We start from the raw sequence: 12,823 nt of genomic DNA, 5'->3' as shown, positions 1-12,823 counted from the left end.
AAATGCCGGCATGAGTCTTTCAAAGCTCTCTGTATGTGCAGACACACATGCAGAGATAAAGTATGTGTCAGAATCCAGAAGGGAGTAAAATGAAACAAGGTGTGGAGTTATAGAGGAAAAGGTGAGTTGGGTTAGGCTCTGGAATTAATAATTGTATAAAGGTGTGTGTGTGTGTGTGTGTGTGTGTGTGTGTGTGTGTGTGTGTGTGTGTGTGTAGCTGTAGTTAACATGTCTGCAGGAGTGATTGTTCAGAGCACAAAAAACCTTATTCTCTTCTCTTTCCATTCCCTCTCCCCTCTCCTTCATTTGTTCGTCTCTGTAATGCATGGATGGGAATCAAATAAAGTTAAACTTCTGGATATGGTTTTAACATGGCGGCGGGATATTCATCTAGTTATAATAAAAAGGTAGATCGACTTGCTGAGGTCACCACCACCACATGTGATCATCTAATCAGCTCTTGAGGGATCATTTCCAGACAATCCAGAGAGATTGTTTATTAAATCACATCACTTCGGAGTGTATTTTAGTCAAATGAGAACGTGTGCAGTTGAAGGCTGGTCTGTTTTCACTGGTGTGCCACAGGTAGCAGTACAATCCAATGACATGACATGCTGTTCATCAAACCAGATACAGAACTCAGTGGCAAAATGCACAGTGATCATTGACTGTTAGTACTTTTATGGCATTTAATAGCTAACCCTGCATAGGAATGTCCTCAGAAATATCATTTGTGCAATAAAGCACATGTATAAAAGCATGCTGAATCCACCACTCACATTCCCTGAATTCATTATTGGTATACTTCAGCCATTTTTTTCATGAGAATATTTTCCTTCTCGTAAATACAGGACCTGGTAAATCATGAGTACCACAGCCCGAACACAGTAGCTGCTTAGTGCCCAGGCTCAGCCTGCAGGGGACTGACAAGCTTTCTTTGGGTTACTTCATTCATTTGTGGTTATAATTTAGGTTTGGGTTTGAAATGTGGCCTGCAGAACAAAAATCTTGTCTTAAAGTTCAAAAACATGCTTGTTTATGTGCTCATAGTTATTTGTACCTATGTACCTGTGCTGTTTGTCTTTGTGTCATTTGAAAGTTGGCTTGGAGCTGGTCAATTATGAAATTACTCGGCAACTATTTCGACAGTCGATCAATTGGTGTGAGTAATTTTTTAAGAGAAAGAGAGTCAAAATTCTGATTCCAGCCTCTTAAATGTGACAGTCGAATAAATACGGTATCTTTGGGTTGTGGACAAAACAGGACATTTGAGGACGTCATTCTGGGCTTTTGAGGAACACTGATGATTCATCATTTTCTGACATTATAGAACAAACAACGAATGGATTAATCGAGAAAATAATGGACAGATTAATCGGCAATGATAATAATTGTTAGCTGCATCCCTGCTTGACCTCAAACACATCAGCTGACACCGCAATCTCACCATAATGTCCAATTAGTGAGCTGGGATGATAGATTTCCATTTTTCTCACACCTCCACATTTCTCAGGACTTCTCTGTCCCCGAAGTGGACATCTTAATTTAAACTCAGTACATTTCTCGGAATAAACGTGTCCTCCAGCCCTCGGACAGTTCCCGCAGTGAGCGCAGGGTGGCGACACATGGCTAATCAGAGACATGTGGCTCCTGTGGGCACAAGTCTCCCAGTGAAGTTTGTGGGAAGGATTGCGCTCAGTTGGAGACAGAGAGAGACAGTGAGGGGGAAAGTGAGCTGGGCTCCCGCGAGGAGGAAAGAGACAGAAACCAGAGGAACCGAAGACAACTTTCTTCCTGACGCATTTTTTCAACCGAAAAGGGGTTTTGGTGCGTTTTGAACGAGTGGCGGAAAACGGCGCACACGTTGCCAAAGCGCTGTGTTCATTTTTCTGCTCGAAATTCAATTTTGAGCGCAGTGGATGTGAAAAGCGGGCGAAGGTTTAACACAGAGCCGGAGGAATGTATCCAAGTCGGGCAGCGGCGAGTCAGCGTCTCTGGAGATGTCCAGCCTGCGCTCTCTGGATCGCCCTGCTCCTCCAGAGTGTCCTGGACCTGAGCGCGTCTGGTGAGTCTCAGTACTTTTCCCCTTCTCTCGGTAATCATCCCCGCTCCTTCCCCTGCTTCTCTGCTGGCGTTCCTCACTCTGCGGCTCATCCCAACACGCGTGAATTCAACGATGCAATCTGTCAACCCTGACCAAAAGTCTTTGTTGGGACTTTCAGCATGCGCCTGGAGCACTCTGCAGCGGCTTAATAGTGACTTTAGCTCACTTTAAACGCAGTTGAAGTCATCCATCATTGCGCTCACACATGGTATTTTATTTAAAACCACCTCCTGAAGTGGTCTCATAGGCTGGTTGTCCACACAGTGTTGTTCCTTCCATCTGAAGCAGAGCTCATTCAGCCTCCCCTCTCATGCAAATCATCTTTGGATTTTAGATTATCGTCCTATTGTCATTCTGAAGCCTCTGCACGGGTGAAGACTTGACTCCATTGGCAGACAATGGGAGCCTCTTAACCAGTCAGCTGGATAGCTATTGTACCCCCAGCCGCCCCCCTCAATAATTGAAGTCAGTTTAAAGATGAGGGCAACAAGAAGTGTTAATTAAAAGGCAAACAGTGGTTAACCGTTTAGGTGCGACTGATTGTGAGACAGGGACTGTTTCAGGTAGTGAGATGAGGATGAGTGGGCAACATTGCTTAAAAATAGGACAGAGTGTGGCCTCCAGGAAACAATGCTGCACTTTGTCTTTTTACAACACACTCTAAAATACATCATTGGTTTATTTGTCTGCAGCGTGGTTGAAAGCAAAGAGTTTTAGTTTGTTTGTTTTTTGCTCGACCACATGAACTGTATTTCCACTGCCTTCTGCCGAGCCTGGCTGAGTGTGTGGTATTAACATCTGAGAGTAAGGACAGGCTGATGCTACATAGAACCGGCTTTTGGTTGGCTAAGTATGATTGAATTCAGTTTGAATTCAGTCTGAATTGTTTATGAATCCTCTTGTGGAAAGCATTTCAGCTTTTCTTGTCCTCTGGCTTCTGAGTGTGTAGTGAGTATAAAACAATCCTCCCCTCCCAGATGGGTAGTGATGAATTGTCTCCGGAAGGTTTTTTGTGGTTTGTTTGGATTATCTCTGTCCTCCTTAAATGCATTTGGCTGTTATTTACAGTGGAGGTGTACAGCATGTGCTGCGTGGAGCATAAAGCGCTCTGCTGCGGCCCTGCTCTTGCCATCCCTTCTCTATATCTTTCTACCTCTCTTTCTTGCTCTGTGGCAGGGAGGAATGTTAATCCACATTACTTAACTGGATGAGTTAGCTAGAACTTCTTCCAGTGGAGTTTCGCGATGGAATATGGAGCAGAGGAGAGCCAAGCCTCTGCTTCTGCAACTACTTCATATCTGGAAATAGACAATGGCTGAAATGACTGCATCTCGTAGCTGCAGTTTGGAGGCAGAATCTACCCTGAAAATTAGATTTCATATGCTAATACTGTTATTCATGGAGCGACCCTGACTTGCTTTTTTGCTCCCTCCCACTGCTGGGAACCAGTAAACTCCTGAAAAGCTCCAGCCACCGCCTCTCAGAGATGATCCACAGCTGCTCTATTTAATATTTTTGATACTAACTTTTTCTTTACATCCAAATATGCTATTTTTCTTCCATTGCATCCACTTGACCTCCCATTCCCCGCCAGTGAAGAGGCTCCAGGCTGTGTTTGCAGATAATATCAGTGGGAGGCTTGGCTCTCCTCTGACTCACTGTAATGCGAATGGCCAGAGAGGAGCAACAGTGTGGGTCAGATGTGATCACTGGTTAGTAAAAAAAAGATGGTTGTATTGTGCAAACAACTGAGCAAAAGTGAGAAGAAAGAAAGTGAAAGACATGGCTGCCTGTCTTTATTTGCTGCTGTTTAGTTTACTGGTCAGTCTGCGAGCTTCCAGTCAGAGGTCAGAGGTCATTGGTCTGTCACTGTGGTTCAAATGCCAGCATTTCCAGGAGCAATCAGTTTCCCCTCACTACAGCATGTTTACATAGCAGACTTGACAAAGGCTGTGTAAGCTGACAATAAAAACCTATATGCAGGCGTGATTTATGCATTTACTTGTGCTGTATTTGCTCTCAGCTGCTTACAATACCTGAAACTGTGATTAACTGGCCCACAAAGTGCAGTCAAATGCACTCCTCACAAAGCCTTTAAATCTAATAAAAGCGCAAAACTCTTCCGACACCTGCATGCTCACGCAGCTCTGATTAATGTAAGTGATCAGGTCGAGGCAGGAAATTGGATAATGGGTTTTGTGCTTGTGTCCTTCTCATTACTCTAAATCCTGAGTTTATACACATTTTTGTCAGCCCTCTGATTCGGCCCTCCACTTGCCAAAAACAGCTCAGGCATCAAGATCAGCCTTCTAGGTGCTAATCTAAACAAGGAATCATGTAGAATAGATCATGAGATTTTACTCTTAAAGGCATTGTTTCTCTTGGAAATCACAACTGTCCTCCTCCAGAGGTCTTCTCTTTGCATTTCTGCACATTTGGCTTCCACGATAGCCTAGAAGTTCTTTTTCTAGCTGGAATGAAACTTTGCCAACTGGGTTTATTCTTAATCAGTGAACCTGAGATTGAACCTGGATTTTGCAGCTCAGAAATCATCTCCTGAGAGTGAGGAGCAATCAGATTACTACAGTGCACCTTTTATTTAAACATAAGATAATTGTCATGACTGTCATTCTGTCTTTCAGCCCTGCCTGCCCTTTAACTCCAAAGTAATAATCTGTGACATGTTCATAAAAATAAATTGACAGCAGTGTTTTCCTGCTATATAAACTGAATCAATGTCCCTGAACATTGGACATTCACCTCTGAGCACAGAAGGTCCTCTGCAGGGCAGCAACTATGTGAAGTCTGTTTAGAGTTGCATTTAGCCTTTTAATAACACTCAGGGAGGCTATAAATCATGCTGGGTGGAACTGCCTCACTGCAGTTTTCAACAGGACACACTGTTGACACTAAAGGCACTTCACTCCTGGAAAAAATCCTCGGTCCTGCAGGCTGGGTGAGTAGGAGCTTGTCCGGCTCTCCCCACTCCTGAGATGTCTATCTGTGCTGTTCTGTGTCTTCTTGCATTTTCATATTCAGGGAGCAGTTTACAAGGAGGTGAAACAGATGTCAGAGTTTATGGTAGCGCTTTTTTATGCGTCCTTGTAAAATTTGTGCAAATCAGCCGCTCCCTCTGGTCATTTTTATTTTGCTCAGTCCTTTTCGTCACTGCCCCATCGCTGGGATTTCTCCTTTAATGTGTGACCACGTTCAGTGTATCTCCGTTTTATCCAGATTCTCAGGGACATGTTGGGCGTTGTCATGGTTTGAGCGATACACTCTCTTTCAGATAGATGACTCTGCTGCGTTTAAAACTCAACTCCCACTCTGCACACTAACTCAGGCATCAAGTGGTGTGCATCCCTAAAAGCTTTTGGCAGACGGAAGAATGTGGCAGAACTGTATGTGTGAAACAGATGTATGGTATGTTTCGAGGAGAGGGGGGAATTCATATGTGTATGCATATATATATATATAATTTTTTTTTTCGGTGCTTCAACTCCATTTTGAGTGTGTGGAAAGGGAAGAAAGTCATGGACATTAATTTAATCAGCAGACAGCCATAAATCATACGCGACGACTCTGTTTTATGTCACTGATTTAAAACATTGGTGTGTAAACCACGTCGCACACTGGCAATTACCTACTTCCCACTCATTATTAAGCACATGTGTTTGTCAAGGCTCACTGTGCCTTAGTGTTACCACAGGGCAAACAGTTTGGAGAATATTGTGTGCTAATTGTTTAACTGATGTACAGCCAGCGGGCGATTTGCTTTAAATTATATGAAAAGTATCAAATAACTAAATAACTAATGTTCAGTACTTTTTTTTGTCTGACTTATGTAGCGTTTTTCATCACTTTCGTATTGTGGTTGTGAGCAGGGCTACTTCATTTGTTTCTACAGAGTGTCCATATGATGTGTGTTGCCTGTAAATGCTACAGTTGCTTTCCATTGAGTTGCTGGCTTCACTGTCCCGAAAATATGCTGTCAATGCTCGGTTGACAGAGGAATTTTGGAAGGAGAGCCAGATTTAGGTTTTCCTTCTTTGTAGATCTGCAAAGTCAGCCAAAAGCCTTTCTGTGACTGGTAAGAAGTGCAAATTTCCTGCATTTGTGTAATATTGGCAGAAAAACGCTCTCATTTCCACAGATCGGACTCTGTGGAGCATGCTTGTTTTTTAGCGGTCAGGTCCCTCGGAGAGGCAGCGTTTAATCAAAGGCTAAACACAGTTCACTCAGATCCTCGTCGGAGGCGTTTGATAAAGTTTCTGCCACTACAAACTGCAGCCAAGCGTGAAAACCCCTTTCCTGCAATTTACTGTCTGCACAGGAGGTCAGTCTGTTGGAGAGTAAAACCTCTGCAGGGTTCAGGGAACTGTAGCGCCGGATTAACAAAAAGAACGGTTTAGGTTTTAGTGCGGGAGCTGAGAAGCCAGTTGTATAGATGTGGCACGTCAATGATTTTAGCAGAGGTAGGGTCTGGACTGAGTGGAGAAATGCAGCAGCGTATTATTATTTTTGTCAAAACAGTCCATTGATAGACTAAAATTATATTCGCCCTTTTCCATCAATTGACCTGTTCTGTGCGTCTGACTACAAATTAAATGGCTTTCTATACTTTACTATTCAATACTTTCTATGTTGATGTCTTTCAACTGCTGTCTGGAAGACAAATTATGCCTGCCACATAAAAAATGTTCTCCTCTGCACTTTATACACGCAATACAATGAGTCCTTTGCTGCAGCTGTAAGTGCGAGAGTGTGCTGATGACAAAGTGACACTTTAATGAGTCTAATGGAACGAGCCACACATACTGCATATCAATTTCCCGTATGGACTTGGCACGGTTTAATGTTGAGGACTGCTGGGAATAGCAGTGGCTTAAAGAGCTCTAAATTTCATTGAGAACACTCCTCATTGCAGTTTTATCAAATTACTGCTTCGCTAGCATCCTCCACGGCTAGCTTTGCCATGGCTTAATATGTGCAGATCATGCTACATTTCATTTAATAGGGAGTAGGATGAAACATGGCTTTTTAAATTCCCCTATATGTGTCAGAGTTAATCTTTTAAAACCCTGTTTGTGTTGTATTAAGGACTTCAGAAACCCCCACTGCAAGCAGACGGGCAGATCTCCGTCCACCCACAATTAGGTCTTTGTACAACACCACACTCTTTCCAAGGTATTAAATACCCCCAACTTTATGAGCTTCTACGCCCAAAATATTAGTATTTATTTTCCAAAAAATATGGGTAGCTGATCAGTTAATGGAGTACATTTTCACTTTATCAGCTTCCCTCTCCAAATGTTTGCAGCATGGTGATCTTTTCCACAACATTCACTGAGTTAAGTGCTCAGCAAAGTAGATGGGTGAGGCAAAGTCACACTGAACAAAATCATGAAGTGTGGCCTGCGTCTATTCTCCTCTATAAATTCAATGAAGGAAAAGAGGATATAATCTAACCTCTGACCTCCTTTTTAAATAACTTCAATGTCAGCGAAAGGTCAGAGAAAAACTAATGAAGCACTGCGTTCTCTAGAGAGGTTGTATGTTTTCAGTGGTACACACAGACCTACTTTCCGCCTGCTGGAGGATCATAGAATAGTCAACCCCTCTGTCACCCCACCACCATCAGCATGACATCAAAACTCCTTGGCGCTCCTCTTATCTGGCTGGCATGAAACACATGCTGGCACTCTCTCCCTGTTTTTCTTTTTTGCTCTCTTTCTGACTTTCTTGGCTGTGTTCTGTCTCGCTCTCTCTCTCTCACACACACACTCTCTCTGTCCCTTTCCCTCTCTGTCTGTAGGGATCGTTTTGGCCGTCGAGTGGCTCCTGCACTTGGCCCTTCTTGCCTGGCCGACTGACATGCTGCTCTTGGCTGTGCTACGTGTGTTTACTCAACAATAACTGAGAGTGGGGTGGCTCCACACCAGCTCCTGCTCTCTGTAGAGACATAGCCATAATTACTCATACAGGCCTTTGGCAACATTTGTCAGTGTTTAACGTCTTTAATTTGAGCAGGGAGGCATCTTTTGTGATGTCAGCGGATGCAGCAGCGCTTCATACTTTTAGTTCAGTCGTTGCAGTTAAGATCATGAGGAGGATGTGTAGTCAGAATTTGGCTTTCTCTGTATCAGGTCGATCGTGTGTCTGTGGCTCCTCATCAGCTCTTCCACCCACGTGACGCTGTGGTTATGCTGCGAAACCACTGGACCATCAGCTCCACTGAGACATTTTCTATAAACTTATCACTCTGCAGTTATTAATAGGACATCATCACGTATATTTGTTTCACAGTTGTGCGATTCCAAAGTGATTCTTGGCAGATCCATCACTCAATCATACTTTTCCTTTTTTTCATGCCTCTAACACACACACACACACACACACACACACACACACACACACACACACACACACACACACACACACACACACACACACACAATGACGTAAATAGCACATTTTTCTTGAAATACTGAGTAATGTAGAAAGTGCTTGGAGCACAAACTTCGCTCTCTTTGTGGAATTATTAAGCCAGAGATGTTCTGACGGCATGAAATGTAATTTTATGGGGCGTCTAATGATTTTTGTTTACTTAGGATTAACTGAACCCCTTTCAGCGTGTGTATGTCTGTGTTGGGCGTGTGTGTTTGTGTGTATGTAGTGTAGGATTTGCTTGTCTGGGCTCAGGCCTGATTTATGGTTCACCCTCTCATTTAGTCTTTGAGGAAGTTTTTATTTTTGTGTGACCTACAGAGAGAGGTGTGTTTGGCTTTTTCTTCTTCGTCTTTTATTGCTTTGTAATTACAATCAGTAGCTATAGAAACTGTAATCCTGTTGGAGTCTAAAGTTTAGGAATTCTGTCTTTTGAAGATTAGTTCCTGTAAATGGGTTTTAGTTCAAAGCTGCCGGTTGGCCGGTCTCCTTTGCCACCAAATGCTACATTTGGAGATCTGCTAAAGTAATAACAACAAGGCCGTGAATGTCGAAACCCTTTTCCCCGTCGTTGTTTTCAGTGGGGGATGTGGAGATGTCCCACGAGCCTCTCTCTGAACCTACAAATGGAGCTGTTTTGATTAAAGGCTGCGTCTCTTGTGGATCGCCTCGTCAGAATATTTCCCCCAGTGTATTTTCTAGACTAGATGATGTTGTTTTATCAAACAGGCTGCGCTCAGGCTGTCCATCTGTGTGCAGGTTTCCCAACAATCAGAGTATAATCAGCGACGTCTGTTCCCAGTGTTGCGACAGATCTTGAATATATTGCTGAAAGGATGAAGCTCTCCTGCTTTTGTCTTTGTCCCTTTCCCATCAGAGGACTTGGTTGGCTGTGGGCGCTGACTATGTTTCACAATGTGTTTTTTCTGCTCCATTGAAAATGTTGGCAGGCTTGTGTCATGTGTTTCAATTGTGAGGTGTTGTTTTTCTATTATATGGGATTTACAGTAAGAAACAACCAAGCCTTCTTTTTCCCGCTCATCCCCTTTGTTTTTCTTCCATTGCATTTCTTCATATGTTTTTAAAATAGAAAAAGCCCCAAACATCAGTACTTTCCACTGAAGTGTATGCTTGTTGTGCTTGTGTTTGGTGGTGCTTGAATGAACAGAAGTAACTATAGTTGTATAAAATCAGGGTATGACAGTGTATGTCGCTATGTTGGCTCGGCCGTGACTGCAGAAGCTGAAATACTGATCAGCAGCACGCCATGTGATCGGCTATACAGGAATTCAAAGTGAACAGAAGTTGGGTGTGAAAAGCTTGTGTGGACAGAAGGCCAGAAGTGGGTGGAAAGTTATGCATTTTTGGATGCAGTTGGTTGAGTGCGGGTCTTAAACAGTGTTTTTAAATGTATCAGCATGAGTGTGGACATGGCCTTAGCGTGTTTGTTTAACCAAAGGCTTTGTCACATTGTTCTCTAAGCAAGCCTCCTATTAACCAGCAGCTAGTGTTTACCCAACCACTTCATTCACACACACAAAAGACTTGAGGGGCTGCCTTGAACTGGAGGCTCAGTCCTGTTGTCCAGGGGATCTCAAACTTTCACATTGGACAGACAAGTGCTACATTTAATCCTACAGGGACAGAACTAGTCACCCGCTAGAACTGGAAGCAGTGCCGCTCTAATTTTCTAAAAATGCAGAAGATGACATCTATTTGAATGTCCAGCTTGGCTGTCAATTGTGACGATAATGTCCAGGGACAAAAACTGTGAGGGGAACCAGACACCAGAAATAAAACGCTGACTTAGCACAAATGGAAAAGCACAAAAGGCCATAAGAAACTTGACTTAAATGGAAATTCCCTTTCTATCCATTCTAATCCTGTATTGACCACACTGACCGAGGAATCTGGAGTTAAAGGGCTCGCTGGCTGTAATTCTGAAGTACCGGGAGTTAAATGCCCATCTAGCAAACCACTGCTGGCCAGCCATCTGCCTAATTCAGCCCCAACCGGGAAATCATTGCCCCTGTGTGGCATTAGAGACGGTCAAGGATTGTCTCATCAATCAGACCTCGCGATAGGGCGTAAGGAAAAGTGTTCAGCAATCATTCAGCCTCTTGGTGACAGTTGGTGGAACTTCTTTCTTCCATTTGTATTTCACAAAATTATATTTAAGATAGAAAAAACAAATGAGACACTTTTTGTTTTTTGTTCCAGAAACTAAAACTGGGAGTAGGAGAGTGTGCAGATTATGGTATACTCGACACCCAAAGTTTTGGCAAACCCTCAAAGCTGTCTCCACAGTGTTGGGGAAAAGCTGTTACCGTACGACCACAGTCACTGCTAGCCTCTTAAATCCATTCTGGCTTGATGGCCTCACCATACGGCCGCTTCTTTCAAGGCAAAGTTATTGACTTCCGTGTCGCCCAGCTCTCCAGATTGTGGGTCTGTTTTTCACAGAAACAAGTGAGTGAAAAGAATAGCAGGATGGAGGGACACGGTCAGCCGTTTTACGCTGCTGACTGTCCAGATGCGTTAACCAGAGGCTCGTAGAAACGCTGTGTTTGATGTCTGAGCGGCTGTGGGGTTTTGTGGTGAAATCTGTAGGAATGGTAATAAAAGGGTATGGAACAGTCATAGGGCAGGAATCTGCCTTTGTGTGACTGTGACAAAATTTATGCTATCTTCTTCATCACGGTCTCCCTCTGTTCCACGCAGAGTTCAGCTCGTGTGGGGGAACTCTGTATTTAACTCAGGCGGGCGGAAAGGAATCTTGTCAACTGGGACGCTCCTGACCAGGAATTCATACATTTATCCTGTGGGATGCAGAATGCTGCTCTCGTCCTCCGTGGGATCTCTGCGTCTCTGAGCCCAATGAAAAACCATGGGGAGTGTTGAGGGGAAAATTGAGTTTACCCATTAAAGTAGACCCCCTTTTTCCATATTTCCACTTTGAACATTGATTTAATTTCCCGGTTGATGTCTATGAAAGCTGACACTGACTTGGAACCAGCCTGTGTTTCAATTTATTCTCTAGAGCGGTGGTGTCCTGCAGTCCTCTTGCACCTCAGTCTTGTTTTCCTGTCTCTCTATATATCTGTCTCTGTCTCACTTCCCGCCTTCTCTCAGAAGCATTGATTTCAGCAGGGCAGGAAATGAAACTGCGTTGCTCTGTGACTCCCAGCAAGAGAGGGGGACCCCGGGGAGGGTAAGAGGAAGAGGTTCAGAGAGTAAAAGACGTCCATTACTAGTTTTTTTTAGGAGGGGATGAAAAGATTGATAGACTGAGGATGTGAGTGAGGACTGGGATGGGCCCGGCTCGGCTAGGAGAAAGCTGAGAGGGCTAAGAACGATATTGAGACGAGAAAATATTTTCATAGAGGCGTTTGACTGACAGCAGGCTTGAATGAACTCTCAGCAAGGTATAGCAATCAAAAGGCCAAACATTTGACTTGTTAAATAACACATGACAGAAAACTATACGGGAATAAACAGCTACTGAGCGGCAGTGAAGTTGAGGATCGGTGGCCACACTATCTCCGACGACTCCTGGCCTCCATCCCTCTATCAGAAGTCAATGATCTTCTCCTCAGAGGGGCTGATATAAGAGGCTTAGGCCCGCGTGATCCCACTGCCTGTTTGCTTAACCTCTGCGTGGCTGCCTCAGCGGTGCTAAGCTTTACCCACAAGAGCTCATTACCTCTCAGCCCTCCGCCCCTCTCACTGTTTCATCCAGCCGTTGTAGCAACTGGAACATTGGGTTTAAGAGCCTCTGATTATGTAGACTATTAAGTCCATCATAATAAATATGATGTGACCTGTGAAAACTACTCTTTCTTGTACTCCTACACAATAAGTTAAACTCGTGCCATGTCAACAGCTTTGCTTGCAAAATAGCAGAATTTTCAGGATTAAATTTGGAAATGTTGAGCAAGGCATGCAGGCCATATTATTTTCTAACAGCAGAAAATAGATTCCCGCCACAGTAATCTTTAATGGAACATAAAACCTGTCATGTCATTACAGCCATAATTGGAGTAAAGGAGAGATGGCACAGCTTCAGCATCTTTCCAGACATTTAGCCACAGTTCCACTGAACCTGAAGAGAATATTTATTGAGCTTTTCAGTAAGATGAACAACTGTTTATACACTTGCATGCATAGTGTAATGATGTTTTGCAACAGGACAGGGGCCTGTGCCTGTAGATGTATGCAGCCTGAAGGGTCCTGCTGCAGGGAAACTGAAAAAAAGAAAAGAAGCATCGCTAT

The 12,823-nt window shown here is 43.7% G+C and overlaps 1 protein-coding gene across 1 annotated transcript in view; it reads left to right on the top strand.

Annotated features, from left to right (window-relative positions):
* Positions 1-1,731: 1,731 nt before the first annotated feature.
* The window catches only part of ror1 (receptor tyrosine kinase-like orphan receptor 1), a 123,634-nt gene continuing 112,542 nt past the window's right edge, over positions 1,732-12,823 (top strand). Inside the window, exon 1 of the mRNA XM_070960847.1 lies at positions 1,732-2,065. Coding sequence (XP_070816948.1) covers positions 1,960-2,065 — 106 coding nt within the window. The 5' untranslated portion in view covers positions 1,732-1,959. The remainder of the gene's footprint in view (positions 2,066-12,823) is intronic.

The sequence above is a fragment of the Chaetodon trifascialis genome, chromosome 4, assembly GCF_039877785.1.
Source record: "Chaetodon trifascialis isolate fChaTrf1 chromosome 4, fChaTrf1.hap1, whole genome shotgun sequence".
Lineage (NCBI taxonomy): Eukaryota > Metazoa > Chordata > Actinopteri > Chaetodontiformes > Chaetodontidae > Chaetodon > Chaetodon trifascialis.
The sequence above is the reverse complement of the archived record's forward strand: the minus strand, read 5'-3'. Positions and strand labels throughout refer to the sequence as shown.